General features: G+C 42.2%; 1 protein-coding gene across 1 annotated transcript in view; it reads right to left on the minus strand.

Annotated features, from left to right (window-relative positions):
• Rh50 (Rhesus blood group-associated glycoprotein Rh50) overlaps nucleotides 1–23,457 on the minus strand; it is a 157,007-nt gene that overhangs the window by 115,470 nt on the left and 18,080 nt on the right. Inside the window, exon 2 of the mRNA XM_067155783.2 lies at nucleotides 1,675–1,853. Coding sequence (XP_067011884.2) covers nucleotides 1,675–1,840 — 166 coding nt within the window. The 5' untranslated portion in view covers nucleotides 1,841–1,853. The remainder of the gene's footprint in view (nucleotides 1–1,674; nucleotides 1,854–23,457) is intronic.

Genomic DNA, 23,457 nt, shown 5'->3' on the forward strand with positions numbered 1-23,457 from the left:
TGGAACATTTCACGTGATTTATTTGGAGACGTTTACCTTGTATAAATATCTACAGCTCTGTTAACGAACACACAAGCAAAACAAAAAGTTATTAATATCCCCTTTGGGAAAATCAAATGATCACAAATATGTCTTCCAATAAAATGTGTGACGCGATGTTACCTAGCAACTGTGCAGGCTGTCATGTGAAGTATTGATGGATGTGGTGGTGGTGATGATGATTATTGTTTTAAGAGGAAGTACAATTAGACAACCATAATGTATATAACACTGATGAGAGGGGAAAAAATGGAAGGGGTCCGACACTTCGAAAAATGAAGGTATCGGCCAAAGAAAGACAAGGGCCTCGAAGGGCGTGAAAGTGAAAGACTCCCAAGGCCTCGGAAACCTAATACCGTCGAAGTCGGAAAAGAACAAGAGTTGACCAAGGAAGATCGGATTGGATAGATGAAAGTGAGGAGCCTGGCACAAGTAAGTGGAAGCAATGCCAGAACTCAGCTAAGCGCCCCTTGGTCGCCAACAGACGCTCCTAAGTTGAGATTTTCTGGGCCCCTTTTAGTAGCGTCTCACGACAGGCAGATGATACCGGGGTGTTATTCTACCCCCCCCCCACAGGGGGATATTGATGGGTGCCCATGACATACAGATCCATGACCTGTGCAGCTCTCAAGGTACTGTTGCTAGGTAACATCACGTCACACATTCTGTTACAGGACGCTATTTCGTTACACAAATTTTCGAAGATCCCCAGCTCTAAGACATATTTATGTCAAAAAGCATCTGATCACTGATGGCAGTTGACAACGGAAACACTATTGCTAAAACAGTTTACTAGTGCTCCGCGGAGGCAAGACTGTACCAGTCACTCTGAAGTAAGAGATTGCGCCAATCTGTTTATAGTGAGTAGTTCCCAGCGCTACCACTGGTAATCAATCAACGGACGCCTAATTTCTTGACGCTAAGTGTAGATATTATGTAATGAATCTGAAGATATTGTACGAGGGCCATCTAGAAATTAATTTTCTCTATTAAACAAGATAGCATAGTTACATTAAAATCTTCATTCGCACTCGATACCGCAATCTTGACATGAACACTACCAGAACTGAGACACTTGTCATATCGTGGGATCAACGTTTGTATGCCGGTGTCGAAGGAGTCTGCCGCCTGGCAATAGAACCAGCGTGTGATATTCGTTTTCAGTTCTTCGTCCGTGTGAAAATGCTGACAGGAGGACAGGAATTTCTTGAGGTGTAAGAAAAGGTGAAAATCATTGGGAGCAAGATCAAGACTGTACGGCGGATGATCAAACACCTCCCAGCCGAACTCCTGCAGAACAGCTGCTGAACGCCGGGCATTGCCATGGATCAGCACAACACCTGTACTGAGCATTCCGTGCCTCTTGTTTTCAGTGGCCCATCGCAATTTCCGCAGAAACTTTCTCACAGACCGAACCTCGCAGGCGGTGGGAGAAAGAATACAAGCCATTATTGCTACGCTGCTGACACCAGGCGGGACTTGTCCGGTCGGTATATGGTGGCTACGGCATAGATTTGTCACGCGTGCTCATATTTCTCGGCTAAATACGTTTACTTCACAAGAAAAGAAACGGGGAAACTTAATTTCTGGATGGCCTGCGTAAAAGAGATTAGATTTGAAGTCTTGTTCACTTACTTGGGTAGTACTGGGCCACGATTCCTGGAGTCTTCTTATCTTCCGCTGTTCTCGCGTCCGCCTCATCGTCATACCGCGTACCGACTACGAACAACACCAGCATTACCACTTGGATGACCAGGAAGAGGATGACATCCCTACGCTGCGAAATCCACGTCTCCATCATGGCAGACGAATACCTGTCGAAAGAAAGAACATAAAAGTGAGCTAACAACTTAAAGCCTATTATAATAAATTGGAGGTGGATATTGCTGCTAAGGGTGACCCTGCTGGTATCGTTTGGTCTTTTGGGTCTGATCAAGTGAGGCAACACTTAGATGTAACTTGATTCAATATTATTTCTTGGCTACATCTTGGAGAAAGCTGTACGAATAAAAGACGGCCTGAGGTTTTCTGCCATGTGAGGTAAATAGAGGATAATAAACGCGGCCATAGAGGTTAGGAAAGCAGAAGGGAAACAAGCTGACCATGATTAGACTGCGTTAAACATAACAAGTGGGGAACTAAACGAAGCCACAAAGATAGTTACAAATAGAGGATTGTGCAGGAGCCTAGTTAGTTCACACAGACTTGCAGACTGAAAGTTGAAATTCTATAATGAACTGTTGACCGCGATACCTCATATTCCTACGTGAAGGTAGAAGCAACTCTGTGAATAGAATACAGCATTCTTCTCGCCCAGTACTGTATCTCCAGAAAATGGGAGAGTATGAGTTTATTGCAAATTAGGCATATATCGGTACTACTACAGCCGAAAGAAAGAAAGAAAGAAAAAGAAAGAAAGAAAGAAAGAAAGAAAGAAAGAAAGAAAGAAAGAAAGAAAGAAAGAAACAATTTGTTATAAATACACTACGAAAGACATACCAATAAATAGAAATACTACCAGCTGAAAATATAAAAGAAGACAATCTAAACTGAACGAACATTAAAACGGAACAAGATGCTAAAAGTATTATCGACCATAATCATTTTTTGTCATGGGCACTGTACAATTCCATACTTCTGAATCAGAATTTTGTGCAGAGTTCATGCATGCGAAACCTCACATCTTTACTTCCACATTCATACGTACATGATTCTTTCTTTCTTAATCCGTTTACCCTCCAGGTTGGTTTTTCCCTGGGACTCAGCGAGGGATCCCACCTCTACCGCCTCAAGGCCAGTGTCCTGGAGCTTGAGACTTCGGGTCGGGGATACAACTGGAAAAGAGGATCAGTACCTCAACAGACGGCCTCACCTGTTATGCTGTGTACCGGGGATACACCTCCATCCTGTTAAACTGCGCGCCTTCTATGAGGCCACCTGTGTTGTGGAACTTGAACTAATGTAACGCAAGATACTTGGGTTTGCAGCTGTTAGATGTCTCTACCATCGGCCTAACTGCTCCCTCTGGCGGGATTAAGGACAATTAATACTTAAGCGAAAGTTAATTTTCAGAGGTGGCAGACCTTAAGTTTGTGAAGATTGTTGTTTTCTCATGCCAAAGTTGTCAACACTTCTGATCCTCTTTAAACTCCCGTATCTAGCAACCAATCAGAATTTTCTTGAATATTTTCTTTAGCCAATTAGAACTGGGGCGTGAACAGGCATCCAGCCTATCTGTAAAGAGTTCTGGAAACTTCCCCACGAAATGTTATAAAAGCTGGGCGTTTTAAGGCCGTGTTATCTCCATCGCTCCGGTTTATTGAGTGCGGCGTGTTATTTGGAGGCAGGGGCCGCAGATCGGTGTTCGGAAGGCCGAACTACACAAGGTAATTAATAGCAGACATTCATAATATGTGATAGTTCCAGGCAGATAGCTTGAGGGGAAGGTTTCAGTACCTCTTTTATTTGATGTAAAATTCTAATTTATTGGTTTAAATGTAGATTGTCGGCAAGTGTGAGGACTCTGTTCAAATCCCTACTGGGAAACATGTAAACTAAGGGAACGAAGAGTGATTACCCTCTGTTGATTCCCATTGAACTTGATATGGGGTGATTAAAATTTTCTAAACCTCTAAATTCTTGACACACTTTTGGCATTTAATATTTCTCGTTTAGTCACCCCTCTGTAGAATAGGCTTAGCCTCTGCAACTTCGGGCCATAAGCCCGCTTACGGTTTTAAGAGCTTTTTCTGGAAGGAGTGTAAGTGTTTCGTATCCTAGCCTTTTGTCCAGGGCCGATTGTGTTAAACCTTTTCTTTTTCTTCATTAATGCCATTTAGAATGGGCACTCATTGCCCCTGTTTAAATTGTAATTGTGTATAGACCAGTGTGTATCGAACTGTTCATCAGAAGTGACTGTAAAAACATTATTTGAGGTTTGTCAGGCATAACCTTGTAAGGAACTTATGCCTCTTACAGGCTGGACTATATTAACGTTTGGAGCTCAGACTCTTAGGCTATGCAAATTAGTGGAGCAAACATGCTCTCATAAATAGTGTACCTGTTCGGGGTTACAATGCTCATCCCCTTGTATATTATCACCTGATTTTTGACTTTGTTGTTGTGAGAGCCGATGAGCTAATTATTATATTGTTGTTGTTTATTCAGATGTTCTATCTATCAAATTTTAAACTAAAGAAAACGAGGAAATAAATAAAATTTAAACATTTAATGCTTTAACTTATGCTCTGGTCATTTCCTTGTCCGCCATTCACCTCGGCACCTTCTTATACCTCTGCGTCCCACGATATTCCTGGACATGCTGAACAGGGGCCTTGTGGGGGATGGGAAGACTGAAAGGGATAGACAACGAAGAGGGAAGGAAGCGGCCGCGGCCTTCAGTTACGTACCAATCCGGCTTTTGACTTGAGAAGAAGTAGGAAACCACGGAAAATCCACTTCGATGATGTCTGAGGAGGGAATCGAACACCCCTCTAATCAGTTGACCTCCAGAGACTGAGTGGACCCCGTTCTACCCCTCGTACCACTTTTAAAATTTCGTGCCAGAGCCGGGAATCGAACCCGGGCTTCCGGGGATGGCAGCTAATCACACTAACCACTACACCACATAGGCGGTTGACAGACATGATACTTTAGAAATTAATGATTTTTCTGTATGTTATTTTCAGTTCAAATTTGGCAAATTTTTATCTGTTTATTAAGTAAATTATTAATTTTAGAGCCTATCACTCCCAACTTCGGTTGAGCGAGACACGAGAGAGGAGTCTTGGTTCATCCTGAAACATTAGTATACATTTCTATATACAGTTAAACTATCCTCTGTTATATAGAACCATGAGTACCCTTGATGATTCGACTGTGTTCAAATTGTGACTTGCCAACGTTCTCCGATTATTCGCACCTTTCAATGCATGTACCATTTCCTCATTCATGCCTTAATTATTTCTTCCACAAGCTTTTGACAATTATCAATAATTTCGTAACTTTCCCTGGCCTTCTGCATTCACTGTACACGGTACTAACAATAGTTTAATATTCATACTCTCTCTCTTTCTTTCTTTCTTTCTTTCTTTCTTTCTTTCTTTCTTTCTTTCTTTATTTATTTATTTATTTCTTCTGCTTATAAGTATTTGAGCGACCCCTTGCTCTAGCAGTAATGTGCCTGCCAATCACTCGGAGGCTGTGGGTTCGATTCCCAACCAGGTCAGAAATTTTTACCCCGATCTCAGTGTTGGTTCAAGCTCTACTCAGCCTGTGTGAAAAACAATTGAGGAACTGTCTGTTGGTGAGGTGACGACCCCGGTCTAGAAATCCCAGAAAAACGGCCGAGAGGATTCTTTACGCTGACCATGTGTCACGGGCTGGGTAGGAGTTACTTGGTAAGCCAAGGCCCGTCAGGGCTGTAGTGCCATGGTGTTTGGTTTGGTTCCTAAATATATAAACTGGGCCTGAGTGGCTAGACGGCTGAGGCACTTGCCTTCTGACCCCAAATACGTTAGCCCCGTGAAGGTAGATTTGCTGGCACGTCGTAAAAGAACTCAAGTGGGACAAAATTCCGGCACTTTCGCGTCTCCGAAAACCGTAAAAGTAGTTTGTGGAATGTAAAGCCAATAACATTATTATTTATTATTACTAAATATTTAACCACCGGGCGAGTTGGCCGTGCGGTTAGGACCGCGTGGCTGTGAACTTGCATCTGGGAGATAGTGGGTTCGAATCCCACTGTCGGCAGCCCCGAAGTTGTTTTTCCGTGGTTTTCCATTTTCAATCCAGGCTAATGCTGGGGCTGTACCTTAATTAAGGCCACGGTCGCTTCTTTCCAACTCCTAGGCCTTTTTCATCCCATCGTCGCCATTAGATCTATCTGTGTCGGTGCGACGTGAAGACCGCTAGCAAAAAAAGATATTTAACCCATAATGCCCTTGTACTTTCACATTAGCTCAAGAACTGTAGTAACCCTATGAGACATGCAGGGATCAACAGTCAGATTGACTCTTATTTTTAATAAGAAGCTGTACAGTTGACCAAAGACATTCAGTCATATATAAAGAGTTACAGTCCGGTTATTTTCGTCTTCCTCACTACATCAGTGTTTGGTGCAGTCCCTAGAGATGTTCAATTAGTAATCCGTGCCTGTGTGTCGCATAAAGTACCGCGTTCTCGTGCCCCTGTCCAGGGACCGTCTCGCCCTGGGACATGCACGCTCTAGTAAACATGGGCTCCCCCAGGTACTGCCGTGGTGTTCACGGCCTAAATCAGGCAAAGGGATGAACACCGCGCGCATATGACGTATTTCAAACTAAACCGTAACAGGTTAGGAATTTCCCTTCTTCCTCTGCATTTTCTTAACTGTAAGGGATTTCTTAGAATTTTAAGAGTTATGGAAAAATACGGCAGTTTTTGCTTTATTTAATTTAATTTAAAACTAGGGGATCGATGCTGTTCCGCAACATTAGTATTAAATGGGTCAAATAACGTGTCTTAATTTAAATCTGTTCCATGCACTGCCCGGGTACTTTTTTGAACGTTTAGTTTTATGAGTGGTGTGAAGTGAGCTTTATTTGATTTCCTTATTGTGAAGATGATTGTTTGTTGTCGCACCGTTAGAAATAGCAAATGGGAGAGGAAAAGAACCGTGGCCTTAATTAAGGTACAACTTTGTGTGAAAATAGGAAATTACCGAAAACATCTTCAGAGCAGCCGAATGAGGTTCGGACCCACTATCTCCCGACTGCGTATAATCGGCATTTTTAATCGTTTAGCTTCGACATCTTTACGTAAAAATATTGCTACTTAAAAGTGTGTAAGCCGCTAAGTACAAAAATAATTTTATTTCCTTGCACGGCCTCCTTAAGATACACTGTGACAGCAAGTAGCCTCTATGTTAACCAAAGACTTCAGCTATATGCTTGCCAAATTTGAGCAAGTTCCTTCAAGTTGTTTTTACGCGAAAGAAAGCAGGACAAGAAAAGAGACCAAGGATGAAACACAGAGGAAAATAAGTTTTCTTGAATACTAGGTGTTATGTTAATTATTTGTGTGTTAATTGGGGTAGCATTTCTTACTTTATTGGAACGTAAAGTTCTAGGCTATAATCAAATATTCGTAAAGGACCTAATAAAGTAGGATTTATTGGATTACCCCAACCCTTTGCTGATGCAATTAAATTATTTTGTAAGTAAAAGACGTATCCGATATCATCACCTTTTTGAAACTGACTTTTCTGGCCTTTATATTTAGGCCTATTTGAGTTCGACGTACGCTGCCTCGTTTTGGGCATGATAAGCTAATGTATTTGGCGTGAAAGGCTTATTTACCTTTGTCACTAAATTTCTTATTATTTTTTGGGGGGGCTTCAATGTTTTTATATTTTCCCTACTTATTTCATGTATTTTATTTAGTAAAGTTAATAGAAGAATTGAGCTTCTGTCTTATGTTTTAAAAACATATGCTTCCTTAAGCTTAATAACTAATTTACTAGATTATCTCAAATATACTACGTCCGCACTGGAGGTGGCTTGCATGGGTAGGTGCCTGGTTAGGTGTGTAGATAGGAGGATAGGTAGGATATGTGGTGACCGCACTGCCGGGAGCTGCCTTACTTGCTCTCAAAACGAACCAAACCCCATGGCGTAACAGCCCCGAAGGACCATGGCCTACCAAGCGACCACTGCTAAGCCCGAAGGCCTACAAATTACGAGGTGTCATGTGGTCAGCACGACGTTATTCTTAGCCTTCTAGACCAGGGCCGCCATATCACTGTCATATAGCTCCTCAATTGTAATCACGAAGACTGAGTGGACCTCGAACCAGCCTTCAGATGCAGGTAAAAATCCCTGATCTGGTCGGAGATCGAACCCGGGGCCTACGGGTAAGAGGCAAGCACGCTGCCCCTACAGCACGGGGCCGGCCTCTCAAGACGAGGACAACTTAAAAATGTCTGTACAAGTTAGGAAGGAAATGACTTCTTTTTGAGAATTCTAGTTTGAAGTGCGAACTGTTCTACATGCGTTATTCTTCTTGTTGGATACACGAAGTAAACGGAAATGGAGCTGTACTGTGGCAGACAGATTATCCTTTACCTGAAAACATAATTCAACGCTGTAATGGCTGCATTAAATTTCAAACAAACACGTATTCGTAGAGACATAAATCAATATCACAACTTGTAAACTTTTAGGTATAATAAATAAATAAATAAATAAATAAATTATTGATTTTTGCCAATTTCCTGCGCTGTCTCTTCCGAAAGCTTTTTGCGGATAATGGCATTTTTGTGTAGCTTATGTGATGAGTTCTACAAGGCTCCTCTTTTAAAAAAACTGATGACAGCAATAACTCATCCATTTTCAAGTCAAAAGTGAAGAAAAGTTACGGAAAATGTACGTTAAGTACAAAAACAAGTTCACGTTTCTACTTGGATAGAAGCTTGCAAAACAGCCCAGTTCGTGTGCTAGGATAGACGCTTAGCGACTACGCAGGGAGCCAAGCCAAGCGCTTGGTGTGGCCACTTCGATTCCTTCTCGGAAGTTCGTTTGCTTGGGTGAATCATCCAAGCGACTATCCACCATCTAGGCGCTAAGCAAGCCACCTCTCGTGCGGACGTAGCCAAAGAGATAGAAAGAAAATTCTTATAAACTGTTTTTCTGTGAAATCGAATTTTAAGTACACTTGGTGCTTTTCATTGTTGAACACCGCAGACCGTTTAGGCATCGTATTCCGTTTTAAGGGTCCCAGGCGTACGTTTTCCTCTGACTTGCTTCAGATTTTCTGTCTCTACATGCCCTACTTCGTGCAGAGAGAGTGAGCTCGTTCGAAACGGAGTTGTCTAATTGCTACTACACCAACTTCTTATTGGCATTATGCATCGTTGTCCAAAATCCCGTTGCTACGTGTACCCTAGGCATTCTTTACAGCAGGGCCTCTCAAACGCCCAAAATCTCACGCATGCAAACTGAGGCGGAGAGTTCCTGTGCACTGTGTATCGGTCCCGCTCAGCTCGGCTCGGACCAACGCTTCGTCTCTTGGCTACTCGGCTAAGCTCGACCAAATACAGTAGAGACAATACACGACACTTACGGATTTCACCTTGCTAAAATGGGAGACAATTCGACGGTGGCGCTCCTAGTGACTTGACCTGAACAAATCGCGCTAAATTCAAATATCAATGGAAATGTATATACGGAAATGGATAAATAAATTACGTCTAGAAAGAAAGTGGTATCGAGATATTAACTTCGAAGTTGCTAAAGCAATTCTGGATAAATGAATGAAGAATTATTTAAAAGGTTATTATTCAAGGGCTGAAATTAGACATATAAACAAGGTGTGAAATGGACTGCTGTGAAATGGCTTGATCTTCCATTTATGCATTACTTTTTTAGCTTTAGCATACCTGCCTGAAATCTTACGGTTGGATTTGTCTTTTTTCCTCATTTAAAAACATTTTATCATCACATTAAGACATTTGTCAATAAAAATATCGGCACATTCCTTACACATATGATGCAATGAATTAACATTTAATAGCTGGACAATTTTCCTCTTAACATGAAGCCTACTAACAGAAAGAAAATCTATAAAATCTCGGCTTTAATCTGAGAAAAGGGATAAAAGAAAGAAAAGTTTGAAAATGTTGTCGATAGTGATGCTTTGAGGAATATTTACGTACAATTAGAGTTAAAATGTAACATACCCTTGGCTGTATAGTCGAGGATTTTTAAAGTCGCTGCCCTGGAAATGATCTGAACAGATCTTATAATTCTTATACAAGCGTAACGTCCCTTCTTTCTTGTACACTTTATCCTTTACATTTCAAAACCCACAGATCACACCTACAACAACACATCGGTATTGAAGGTTAACTGCTGCACTATACAATAAAATATGCGTATTATATTTTAAGCCCGTTAAAACATGGGTCGAGCAGGTCAGAAGATTATGAAGTACTATAAAAATCTCTGTCACTGGAAGAATATATATACAAACACAATATTACTTACATGTTCTTGTTCTTGAAGAACGACTGCGCATTTTTCTCTACTTCGTAATTACTGCAGCCAAACACAGCACATACCTTTCCCCTCATGTTGAGAGGAGATATCAAGGAATGACACACGCTACTATTTAATTATGCCAACTCACTGAAAACGCATAAATAACACCAAAAACTTCACACAAAAATACACGTGCTCTTATGACAGAATCAGTACCGTTCAGGTCTATCCGCTAGAGTGAGCTCCAATAGCTGTCCCTCGATATCTCGCTCAGTGTCGTGTATTGTCTCTTCTGTATTTGGCTCGACTCAACTCTGCTCGAATTTGGAACGCTACGGAGCAAGTGAGGAAGAGCGAGACAGGCGTTGGGAAAAAGAGAGACGGCGCTATTGCTCCAAATCGAGTAGTGGGGGTCTGCACTCTGGTCAACCAAGCGAAGTCGTCTTTTGCACCGTGCACAGTGCATGAACCCTGAGAGGCCCTGCTGTACAGGTTCACTGAAATTAATGGCATTAAGCCTTAAAATTATACTTTGTCTCTTATGTTCTTCCCATTATTGATTTTTGTTCCTAAACATATCTCAAACAAATCGTATTTTTAACTTTTTCACCTGTTTTTAAGAACAAAACTAAATCTGACAGTTTGAACTGCCTGGGTATACTTGACCCGAGACGCCGTTTGGAGTTCCCCGGTCTGTGTTACCTTCATAAAATAATCAGTGGCTACACCAAATGTAATACTGTTCCAACGTACTTCCTTCCCTATACACGTCACCCCTCCCCCTGGTCCAACACGCAACTGGCTTACTCATCATGTGTCCCGTCTGCGCGTAACCTTACAACAGCGCTCTGTCTTCCACCGTCTCCCTACTCTTGGTAACTCGCTACCCGACAACGACATATTCACTCTCTTTTCATCCTTCAAACACAAAATTAAAAGTTTCCTTTGAAGTTATCTACAGGTTTCCATTTTCTTCCGTCTGTCCAACCAACGACCTTTCTTATTTCCTTGCCGGTTATCGCTGTCATTGTTGTTACATTGTTATTGTTAATAATTTACTATTGATGCTTATATTGTTGTTTATACAAAGTATTATCTTTTATACTTAATTAAACTTGTTATTATTATGTGTAAAATGGCCCTACACAGGCTCTATCTAATAAATAAATAAATAAATAAATAAATAAATAAATAAATAAATAAATAAATAAATAAATAAATAAATAAATAAATAAATAAATAAATAAATAAATAAATAAATAAATAAGAAAAGTTAAATGTTGTGTGCATAATTCGATCTCAGGTGCATTACACATCAATAAAGTATATTTTTAAACTACATTGCACGCCCCGTAGGTCCTAACACTACGCCCCTGGTTCAAGAGTTTTAAATTAATTACCTAAACCTGTTCTCCGTTTGTCAGTTTTAAAAATATTAGAGCCAGCGAGATGACCATGCTGTGACCTTGCATTCGGGTGATAGCAAGTTCGAATTCCACCGACGGCAGCCAGAAGATGGTTTTCCGTGGTTTCCCATTTTCACACGAGGTAAATCCTGGGGCTGTACCTTAATTAAGACCATGGATGCTCCCTTCCCAATCCTTGCCCTTTCCCATCCTTCCGTTGCCGAAAATCTTCGATGTTTTACTGCGACGTAATAAACAGGAAAATAACAAATGGCTTATAATTCAGACGCTTGAGTTAGGAGATATTTATTTTATTTCTTCTCGTACGTTCCCCATCGCCAATGAAATGTCCCGTGGTTAGAATATGACGATAATGTGCTAGCAGCTTACAGCTCACTTCCTGGCTGATCGCTCGGACGTGGCACTTGACTGATCGCCACAGTGGTACTGAAGTTGCTGCTCTTTTCGTCTTTCTGACGCTCTCAGTCCTCAGCCATTTATCTGTTTTGTGAGTCTTCCTTTTTCTTTGGCTGAAGTCGCGAGCAGTCCTGCGGCCCACACAGCGAGTGTGGCTCGGTCACACAACAAATTAATATTGCTCGGTGAGGAGACGCGATATCAGTTAATAATCATGATGTCTTCTATCACCTCCTTAAAGGATGATGTACCGTGCTTGATGTAATACGTCTTTGAAATTGGGTTTGGAGGGGGAGAGGGTTCTCGAACCAAAAGTTGAAGACACGTTTTACAATAAAAGTTCAAAAAACAGTCGAAACCGTTTATTGCGATATCGCTTTTAACGACATATCGGATATAACGTCGAAATCTAGCGGTTCTGTCTGAATTTTATATAAGTACTGTATTTTAAAAATCGCTTAATACGGCATCACTTATGACATATTTCATAAAACGACGTATTTTTATCACATTTTCGGAGACATGTATGCACTATAACGTCGAATGTTGATGTTTGTTTGTTACGCGTTTGGGCATTGCTGACAACAATGTAAAGCTTATCTTCAAACTCTTGTTTTCAGTAGATAGTAGATTTCAAATCAGTTTGTCAGTTAAATAGTTAAGACAAACATCGCTGTGAATATTTAGCAAATGAAAGGGAAAGTGTTGAAAATCGAAGAAAAGTTACAAATAATATGACGGTTACAAACTTGGATACAAACGTAAGCGTCGTCAAGGAATTTGGTGTATCACATTCAACTATTTCTACAATTTGGAAGGACAGAGAGAACATCTCATTTATTAGCCAAGACCCTGTGCGACATTATTGCTACTCTTTCCTCAATTATTATTTTATATTTTTCTGACCTATTATTGCTCTACGTACTGTGTAAACATTAGAAGAAAAGATCCTCTCAGTCCCATTCCACAAATACTGTATTGTAAATACAGTACTCATTTCACTTATACTTTTGAAGTTATACATTTATTATGTTAATTAACCATGTAAGTGTGCACCTTAAAACTTACAGATATGACAATTTTAGCAACAAAACCGGTTTATGCGACTATCGCCTATAACGAGAGCGGTTATAACCGGTTTCGAGTGTGTAATAGCTCAAAAGGTATACTGTAACAATATGGGAATGTTTATATTATTTTCAAGTAAAAATATGAGAGCGTAAGACGTGACTACGGTGGTTGACGTAATGTTTATGACGTCATCACAAGATGGCCGCCATATTAAGGTATGTGTGTGGCAGTCGAAAGTCATCTGCCGCGCGGTGTAGCTTGGCGTGTAGATGCTTTGCAGAGGCGCATGAGGTGTCATTTCATTTGGATCGACGAGGCACCTCAGAAAACACCAGAAATGATGAAAATAAAAAATAAAATTTGACCGTAAATTCAGAAAAGTGCCGAGCTGAGTGGCTCAGACGGTTAAGGCGCTGGCCTTCTAACCCCAACTTGGCAGGTTCGATCCTGGCTCAGTCCGGTGGTATTTGAAGGTGCTCAAATACGACAGCCCCGTGTCGGTAGATTTACTGGCACGTAAAAGAACTCCTGCGGGACTAAATTCCGGCACCTCGGCGTCTCCGAAGACCTTAAAAAGTAGTTAGTGGGACGTAAAACAATTATTATTATTATTATTATTATTATTATTATTATTATTATTATTATTATTATTATTATTATTATTATTATTATTATTATTCAGAAAAGTATTGAAGGTTTTGTGTAGACGGTTCGAGTTCCGTTCGTCGAAAAAAAATCACCATCAGAATGTTGGCCGGCAGGGTAGGAGGGGTCGTGGTATGCAATTCCTAATCACTAAGACTGTGTGCCAAAAGCTCGGATTTAATTCAAAATCTCTCCGTAGTGCGCATATGGAGTGAGGGCATATTACGATGTTGACGGTGATTCGTCCGTCGGATGGCGACGTTAAGCCTTGAGCAGACCCCTTGGTGCTATTCGACGGGAGTAGGCTGTGTGCCAGCACCGGGTGTCATCCTCTCCCTTCCTACTGTCGTACATCACGTCGTTCATTTCATTTCATTAACTCATCTGATGAGATTGACGTCAGGAAGGGCATCCGGTCATAAAAACCCGCCACGACAGATTCATCTCACCTCACCTCATATCCGACCCCGTAGAGAAACGGGACAAGGGTTGGGCAAACAAACAAACAAACAAACAAACAAACAAACAAACAAACAAACAAATAAACAAACAAACAAACAAACATTTCTTTTCTTTATTCAAGGAATATTTTAATTTTATTCAATGATAAAAAACAGCACCTCCGTGGCTCAGACGGCAGCGAGCCGGCCTCTCACCGCTGGGTTCCGTGGTTCAAATCCCGGTTACGCCATGTGAAATTTGTGCTGGGCAAAGCGGAGGCGGGAGAGGTTGCTCCAGGTTTCCCTGTCATCATTCATACCAGCAACACTCTCCAATATGATTTATTTTCCTCTATCAGTCATTAATCATTGCCCCAAGGAAGTGCGACAGGCTTCGACAGCCGGCACAATTCCTAGCCTCGCCGCTAGATGGGGTCTTCATTCATTCTATACCTGACTCGGTCGAATGACTGGAAACAGCCTGTGTATTTTCATTTTCAATGTTAAAAAAGGGAGTTTTTTGGAATCTTTATATGTGTTTTCATAACAACACAACAGTTTATTAAGTAAACATATTCTAATTAATAGCTAAAGAAGGTTAAGTAGACCGAAACATGTTCTAAACAAGAAACCACTTTTCCCTTTGCGAAAATCAAATGATCAGACATTATGTCTTCTGGTCATGGCCATCCATGAACGGCTGCCAATTTTAGATGGCAACCAGTCATAAGACATGGCCTGCACGCTTCCTATGGTTACGCTTCCGTCACACATTTTGTCGCCATACATGTCAATATGTATTTAGTATTTTTAAGCACTGAATGGTGGAAAATATATAATATTCCATTTAAAGGAAACATTATTTTACACTGACTTACTGTTCATAAACGTGACACATTGCGTCTTTTAACTGATAAGTATCTACTTATTTAGTTTCCTTTACTGTTGACATTATGGGGAGTTTATACATTGCAATGGTTTCTGTATTACGTCTAACATGATAACTTGATGTTCTGACCAGTACATGTGTGTCCTCGATGCGTTCCATATTGTATTCGGATATCGATTACTTTTTCTGGCTGTTTTGCCTGTTTAGTGTTTATTTTTGTTTTTACGCTGCGTCTCAATGTAAACTTGACCGCCGCATAAACATTTAATTTTGTATACATCGCGGCAGTGGACGAGAGTGAGTCCGTCGTGTCCTCGGAGTTCCTGGAAATACGTTCATTTCTTTCTTGTCGAGTATTGAATATATGCTGAGTAGTCTCCCAATACGAACCCTAACATGAACGATAGAAAGGACTTTTTTTCTTGTGATGTTTTATCTTGTGTCGGGTGATGTTTGGACTACGTCTGTTTTTCGTTTATTTCATTTATGGAGCAATCATTTGTACGTAGGTTTGAACTTCGGAGTATTTTTGTGATATCTGTCTTTGAGTATTTACGTAAATATCTGTCGGTAAGCTTGCGGGTGGTAATATCCAGCAGGGAAGACATGTGATGGATTATAGTTCCGCTGCAAATTGTACTGTATGTTTCAGTGTACACACATCGCCACATAATACGAGTGGTCGTTTTTCTGCTGAACTCGGCATGCACTTACATCTTAAGCAGATAGTCACATTATTAGCGTAGTGACGTGATTAATTGAGCGGTCTTGCCAACAGAGGCCGCGAAATTTCTGCCACCCGTGGTCGATATAAAGGCTTGCAGAGGTTACTCGTACATAGTGGAGCGCTGTTTCTGCTGGTCGGTGGTTCCAGAGCAGGCTTCGGTATCGTTGTACGCATCTGCATTCGGGAGACAGAGAGGGGCTGTCCTGAGAATTCTTTTCCGTGGTTTTCCATTCTCATGCACTAAGGCGAATGTCGGGACAGTTCCTAGTGTCCGCTATGGCCACCAGCCCCTCCACCCCCTCTCACGTTCTCCGAAAAATCTCCTTCACCGTATCACATCTCCCTGTCCTGAGAGACGGAGTTACCGTCTAGAAGGCCCGTCGTCGCCTTCATGGACAAAATTAAAACGTAATAGTACCGAAGGAGTTGGCCGTGCGGTTAGGGGCGCGCAGTTGTGAGCTTGCATTCGGGAGATAGTGCGTTCGGCAGTTCTGAAGATGGTTTCCTCATTTTCATAACAGGCATGTGCTGGGGTTGTACCTTAAGGCCACGGCCGCTTCCTTCCCACTCTCAGCCCTTACCTATCCCATCGTCGCCATAAGACCTATCTGTGTCGGTGCGATGTAAAACCAATTGTAAAAAGAAAGTAGTAGTAGTTCCGGCTGTGGCAAGGTCGTCGATGACTCGACATACCTCTACGACGTAAGAGAAGAGATTTCGCCCAGCTATCAGAGTTTGAGAGGGGGCGCATTATTGGAGTGTGGGAGGCTAATGGTGGTGCCTCTCGTCACTTAGGCCGTTCTGACTGGATTGTTAGGGCGTGTTGGGACCTGTTGGTCAGTCGGCGGATGCAGAGTGGGTCTCGGCCACAAGTGGCCGCTGGTGGTCCCTGGTCCAACGGCTCTGCGCTCCGAGCGGCCAACCGAGCTCTACCGTGTAGGCGTAGGGCTCTGTATTGGGGAGACTGAGAGGGCCTGGTTCCTACCGTCGGCTGTGCTGAGAATGGTTTTCCGTGGTTTTCCATTCTTCTGCACTAAGGCGAATACCGGGACAGCTCCTAGTATAGGCCACATAATTTCCTTCTCCGATACAAATCTGCTCGCCTCAGAGACGGCGTCATCATTTAGGAGGCCCGCCTCGCCGTTCAGGGGAAGAATGAAATCATTTAGTAGTAGTATTAGTAGAAGTACTATCTGTGTGGGAAAGCACACATGGCAACCAGGTTCAGGACATCCTCGACTGACCAGCATGAGAGAAGATCGACTTTCCTCCGGTATGCACGAGCAGATTCACCGTTACGGTGGCCATCATCTAGGCCCACGTAGCACCATCCTTACAGGACCATATATCTCTCCGAAACGTTTCCAGATACTTGGCTGAAGGAAGTTTAGTCTCGTGGTGTCCAGTACGTGCGCTGAAATTGACACCGACCCCACATCGTCTCCGTTTACAGTGGTGTCGCGAACGTCTAACCTGGACTGCTACGGACTGGAACCAGCTTCTTGTGCACTGACGGCCGCCTTATTCTTGTCTGGAGGTCTCGTGGTGATCGCGTCAATCCTGGCTGTGCTTTGGTGCAACACACCATTACCACTCTTGGTGTGTCAGGCTGGGGGACCAGATCATATGTCAATGTCGGCCTCCCTTAAGAGTGATACGAGTGACATAGGAACACAGCAAACATGCAGGACTTCCTGTTGCTCTTGAACGCTGGGCTTCCAAGAGGTATTTTATACCAGGATAATACTCGACCACATTCAGCAAGAACATCACAGGAACCCCTCGGCAATATTCACCAACTTCCGGTTTTTAAAAAATTTGCTCTAAGTGATACCAACACTGACAGGTCTCATGACAACGATGGGACAATAAAGGCCAGGGAGGAGGAAGGAAGAGGCCGTGGAAGTCTCCTTCGTACAATCCGGCAGCTTCAGGTGCACTGCCGTTGGTTAGACCCTACAAGAAGTGCATGTCAGTTGCAATCGAACCGGTGAGGCGTACGGACGTGAAGCGCTGATATCGAGTAATAGTGCGTGTGTGTGGAATACAAGAATGGCATTATCTATTCAATAATACAGGTGCGCTATAGGAAGGTAGCATCGCAAGATAAACATCAAATACTCTACATCCAAGATGCCGATAGTCAAGCGCAAGTGGTCTTTACAGCAGTGGTTGTTATGGTTCTGCTATTGATTGGTAGTGTTGGAATGAACCCCGGCCCTGGACTATCTTGAGAGGACATTGGAAAGCTAAGGGAGGTAATGAAAGAGGCGTGTCAAGTGGACAGGACCAGGCAAGTGTTATTCGACCAGAGCAAAGAGCTTAAGGACATGAAGAGTTACCTACACGCAGAGTTAAGCGATATAAAAGTGAGCCTCAATCAAAATATTTGTAAGTCCAACCTGAAGGAAATTAAGATTCGAGCACTGGATTTGGAAGAAAGGGTCATGTGACTTGAAATGAAGGAGCTGTCAGGATTTAGGGAGGATAGGAAGAGAAATATAGTAATATATGGTCCGTAAGTTTCCAACACAGAGCATTTTAATGAGATGATAAACAAAGTGACATTATTAATCAGGGAAAAAGTTAAGGTTGACTGTAGTGAGAGTGATATTGACAAAGCCTTTAGAATAGTAAAAAACACGGGAAGGAGACCTGTAAAAGTGTGTATGGTATCGAGTCTTAAAGTGCGCAGAGTTTTGGATAATGCGAAGAACCTGAACGGGACTAAAGAAGTGCATGTTGGCGAACTCCTCAGTGGCGTAATCTCCTTCCATGCTGCCTTTTTTTGATAGCTGTGCTTTTTCCTGTGCTGTGTAATACAGCATAAGCATAAACAGACGAGAAGTCTTTGCAGTTAAGATACCAGCCTGACTACCTAGGCTCTTGTAAAGTATAGAGGAGCTCAGATAACAATAGCAAATATCCCAAGAAAGATTACGTTGCGGACCAATGTTCAATGGAGCATTTTTGCTTCTTTTAGTTTGTACTTTTCCTCTGTAAATTAGTCCGGCTCCATGGCTGAATGGTTAGTATGCTGGCCTTTGTTCAAAGGGGTCTCGGGTTCGATTCCCGGTCAGGTCTGGGATTTAAACCTCAGTTTGTTAATTTCGATGGCTTAGGGGCTGTGTGTGTGTGTGTATGTGTGTGTGTGTGTGCCGTCTTCAGCATTAGAATTAATCACAGCTGGGGTTCCCCTCTTCACAGATGCGCAGGTCGCTCATTAGGCGTCAACTCGAAATAACTCCATCAGACCTCTATGCAGGCCACGCGCCATTAAAAATTATCTGTAAACTTTTGAAACACCCAGTATAAACACTGGGAAGAACAAAACTGCCACATTAAAGCTCACCCTCTCGTACATGTAAGCAAGTTGAAATCGATTGGCTGTTGAGTTATAGATAACCTCGGCATTGACCTGGAAATTAATACGCATATAGAAATAGCTTGAACAACTTAGTCTTTGATAATATGTAATGGTTATCTCACTTTAAAACTCTAACAGCACATGGTGATACGCTGTGTATGGCTATCGCTTCTTTATTGTGTTGCGACTTGGACCTTGTAACAAAACACAGTTAAGCGGTGATATGCTTTGAATTGTAGCTAGACAGAAGAATGATAAGAATTTCTTAGATAATGTTATCGTCACTGAATATGAATGAATGTGTGAATACTCTTTTCTCCCAGCCACGGATTACCATGGACTGGGGGAGAGAACATAAGCCCATCGCAATCATTGCAATCACATGCAACTAGTATTGTTAGTTTTGGAAAATACCAAACGCATTCTTACCCCCATATGAATGGACGAAGACAACGACAACGAATAGACACCGCCCCTCCCCCCCCCCCACCATGTGACGGAACGTCAGTGAATAAATTTCACGAAGAGCGAACTTTTAAAGAGGTCTGCTGACCATCCTGAAATGCATATGTATATACATATATGTTTACTGGGGCATACGGTTCGTAGCGAAAGATATGAGATCCTGCAGTTTATTCTGAAAGGCAACATTCGAGGACAAAATAGGAAGAGGTGTAAACAGCTTGCCTCAATTAATATACAAGATTTGATTCGAATGAAAAATATTGAAGAAGGTGATTATTTGAATGAAGAAATAAAAACACTTTTCGTTTGCGAAAAGTAAATGATCATAAATATGTCTCTCGGTCATGGTCATCCATCAACGGTTGATAATTTCAGATGACAATCAGCCATATGACATAGCCTGCAAGGTTGCAAGGTAACAGTACCCTACATCAGTGCCTGCACAGTTGCTGTGGCTGCACTTCCGTCACACATTCTGTCGTGTCCAGGATGATCCCTAGCAGCCATAAGACCTATTTATGTCAATATAATTTTGTGATGAGGTATTGTAGGGTGGGGGAAAGTGCCGATGCAATGAGGGAATAGTGGGGGGGCTATGAAAACAACGTAACTTCTGCAGCCTCAGATGTAATCTTATGTCAGCGCTCACGTATCACTGAATTGTTCGTGTAATCAGAGAAGCGGATCTGAAGTTTTAGCCCACAGTTAAATACGAGATAAATTGCCTATTTCTCACATGCTCTTAGTAAGTCAAAAGATGGGTGGTCAGGGGCGTACCCAAGGGAGGCTTACTGGAGGGTTGGACTCCCCCTCTCCCCTCCTCATGAAAAAAAAAAAAGCCAACAGAAAATGAACATACCATTCACTGTAAAACTGTTGACCTAGATCGTATTGTTCTTGTACTGTACTTTAATGCAATATTTTGTAGTGTACTGCAGTCTGAATATGAACATAATTCACTTATATCAGTGTGCTTATAATGACAAGCCTTATATACGCGCACCTTCATCGTGTTCTGTCATAATTTTTTAACTCTATAACCCCTTCCCCCCCACACTGGCCGATCCTGGCTATGCTACTGCTATTGGTCGGCATTGCACCAATAGGTACACTGATTAATTAATATAAGGTGTAGTAGAACTGCCGGTACTTGAACCCCCCTATTAGGGAGCCTGGGAATTATGAAACCGAAGGTCTCCGTTATAAGAGGCCTAAGGTCTCTGTTTCACAACCCCCACCCTGCCGTAAGGCAACCTACCCTCTGCTGTAAGGCACCCCTCTCACCGCCGTAAGGCACCAGGTCATATTCTGACCAGTTATGACTCTATGAAAATCGACCACACACAATTACAAAACAATCCAGTCGCTAGATAATAACATCATGTAATAGCACTCAAGGCCTCAATAGCACCAACCAGACGGTCCCTGCTGCCGGAACTGAATCAGTGTAGTAGCACTTACCTTGGACAAAAACGAGTAGTCTCACGAAATACAGTCGTCAGAGACGTCTGTCAGCGAACACCCACGAAATACACTTTGACAGAAGACGTCCCTCCGAGTGCAATGTATAGGCGGTGTGGAAGACAGGAGAGGCTCGCTGGCCAGAAGAGGGAAATAATATATCCTCGCTCTTGAGCTTTTGAATGACACTTAATCCATATAATGAGAAATGATGACAGAAAGAAAAGGAAATACTTTAACTTTACAAAATACACTATATTTGATAATATATTTTTGAAACTAATCATTTTCGTTTAGATAAATGCTGATACGGTAGTTTTACGTTCATATACCCGTCGCAGGCGGTGCGCATAGAGCTTCCATCTAGCGTTCACTATTGGCACTAATGCATTATTCGCTGAAAAGTGTTATGTATTGTCCATTGTGTTGAGTTACGCAGCGACAAGTCTACTGATTTCTGCATTCCATATCATAGCAATGTGTACATTCTTTCATATAGCAACTCTCTAAAATGATAGCTAAAAGTGGATCCCGCGCATAACTAGAAGAGATCCTTATCCTCCTCTTCCATTCCGGCGTGGGTTCAGAAGTCAAACTGTGTGGCGCATTTTTAACCCCAGGGCAGCTGGACGACGGCAAACAAACATTTGGATTAAGATTAAAGAGAGGAAACATTCCTTAAAGAGCAGCTGATTGTAGGGCTATACGGTTAGGAATTGAACAGGTCAGTAGGAAAAGGGCTCAACTCCATATTTTTTTAAGTCCACTTTTTACATTATAATAATATAGTACTTGAAACACTGTAGTTATGAATACATTGTTTTAGATAGTTTATTTAAACGTGAAATTCCGAATTGTTAGCCCGCCTCGTAGCCATAATCATTAAGGAGTGAAGTCTATATAGTTTGACAGCGTTGCTAGCCGATTAGAGTCCCGCTGGTCGAAAAATTTTCACCATCAGAATGTTGGCCGGCAGTTTAGGGGTGGCAGTGGTATAAAATTTTAAATCTCTAGATTGCGAGCTAAAAGCCTGGATTAAATTCCAAATCTTTCCGCAATACTCATGGAGCCTCCGTGGCTCATAGGCAGAGCGCCGGCCTCATATTGCTGGGTTCCGTGATTCAAATCTCGGTTACTCTATGTGAGATTTGTGCTGGACAACGAGGAGGCGTGACAGGTCTTTCTCCGGGTGCTCCGGTTTTCCCTGCCACCTTTCATTCCAGCAGAACACTCCAATATAATTTTATTTCATCTGTCAGTCATTTATCATTGCCCCAGAGGAGTGCGACAAGCTTCGGCAGCCGGCACAATTCCTCTCCTCGCCGCTAGATTGGGGGCTTCATTCATTCCATTCCCGACCCGGTCGAATAACTGGAAACAGGCCGTGGATTTTCATTTTCTGCAGCGCTCACATGGAGTGAGGGCATATTACGCTGTTAATGGTGATTCATTCGTCGGATGGAGACGTTAAACATTGAACAGACCCCTTGGTGCTATTCGATAGGAGAGGACTATGTGCTGGTACCGACTTTTACTCCCTCCCTATCATGTATAACGTCATTCATTTCATCTCATGAACTCCTCTGATGAGATTGACGTCAGGAAGGGCATCCGGTCGTAAAAATTCGCTAGGAAGATTCATCTTACTTCATACCTGTCCCCGTAGAGAAACGGGACAATGTTTAGACATAAATACAATAAAGTACTCGGAACGGCCGATCCCTTGAGTAGAAAATAGTCCCTCAAGCAGGAAATATGGCAGTATTGAGATTAAAATGCGCTTTGACTTGAGTAAGGCCCTAATCACGCAAATGAGACTTTCTTCTAGTTTGTTGCTCTCTCGCCTTTGATTTGACATGATCGTTGCGGACGGCTGCCGACTTATTGCAGACTTAGAGCATCGCAAGCCGCAACTGTGCACGTCTACTGCTCCCGTCTAGCCTACGTCCGAAGACACTCAAGAAGATGTGATGGAATCGACGAAGATTGTAAACTACAAATATGATTTTCAACTTTCGCAAAAGGAGACCCCAGATAAAAACAGAATCTTCTTAAACGTATATTCGGTGCATTCACTTACGTCACGTATTCTACACCCAAAATAACTGCAGCACGGCTTCGACACATCCTGATCACATTTCTTTTAAATGGACCAGTCACAATAGTGTTCTTTTTGCGATCCTAGTGCGAAAAGTATTTTATTAATTCTGACATCAACATGTGTTTGCCAAAGGAAATAGCTCACAAGTTCTTTGAATATAATTGAACAGTTGGTTTCGAAAGAGAAAGCTGTCTGCAATTGGCCTACTACTTCGTATAGAATTAGCTTTCTTTGGCAGGTTGACAATGGTGGATCTTAGTCAATAGAGCTGACGTCCACCTCCGTAGCGTAACGGTTAGTGTTATTAGCTGCCGTCCTCGGGGGCCCGGGTTCGATTCCCGGTACTGACAGAAATTTAAGAATGGCAGGAGGGCTGGTATGTGTTTGGAATGGTACATGCAGCTCACCTCCAT

Source organism: Anabrus simplex, chromosome 11 (genome assembly GCF_040414725.1).
Source record: "Anabrus simplex isolate iqAnaSimp1 chromosome 11, ASM4041472v1, whole genome shotgun sequence".
Classification (NCBI taxonomy): domain Eukaryota; kingdom Metazoa; phylum Arthropoda; class Insecta; order Orthoptera; family Tettigoniidae; genus Anabrus; species Anabrus simplex.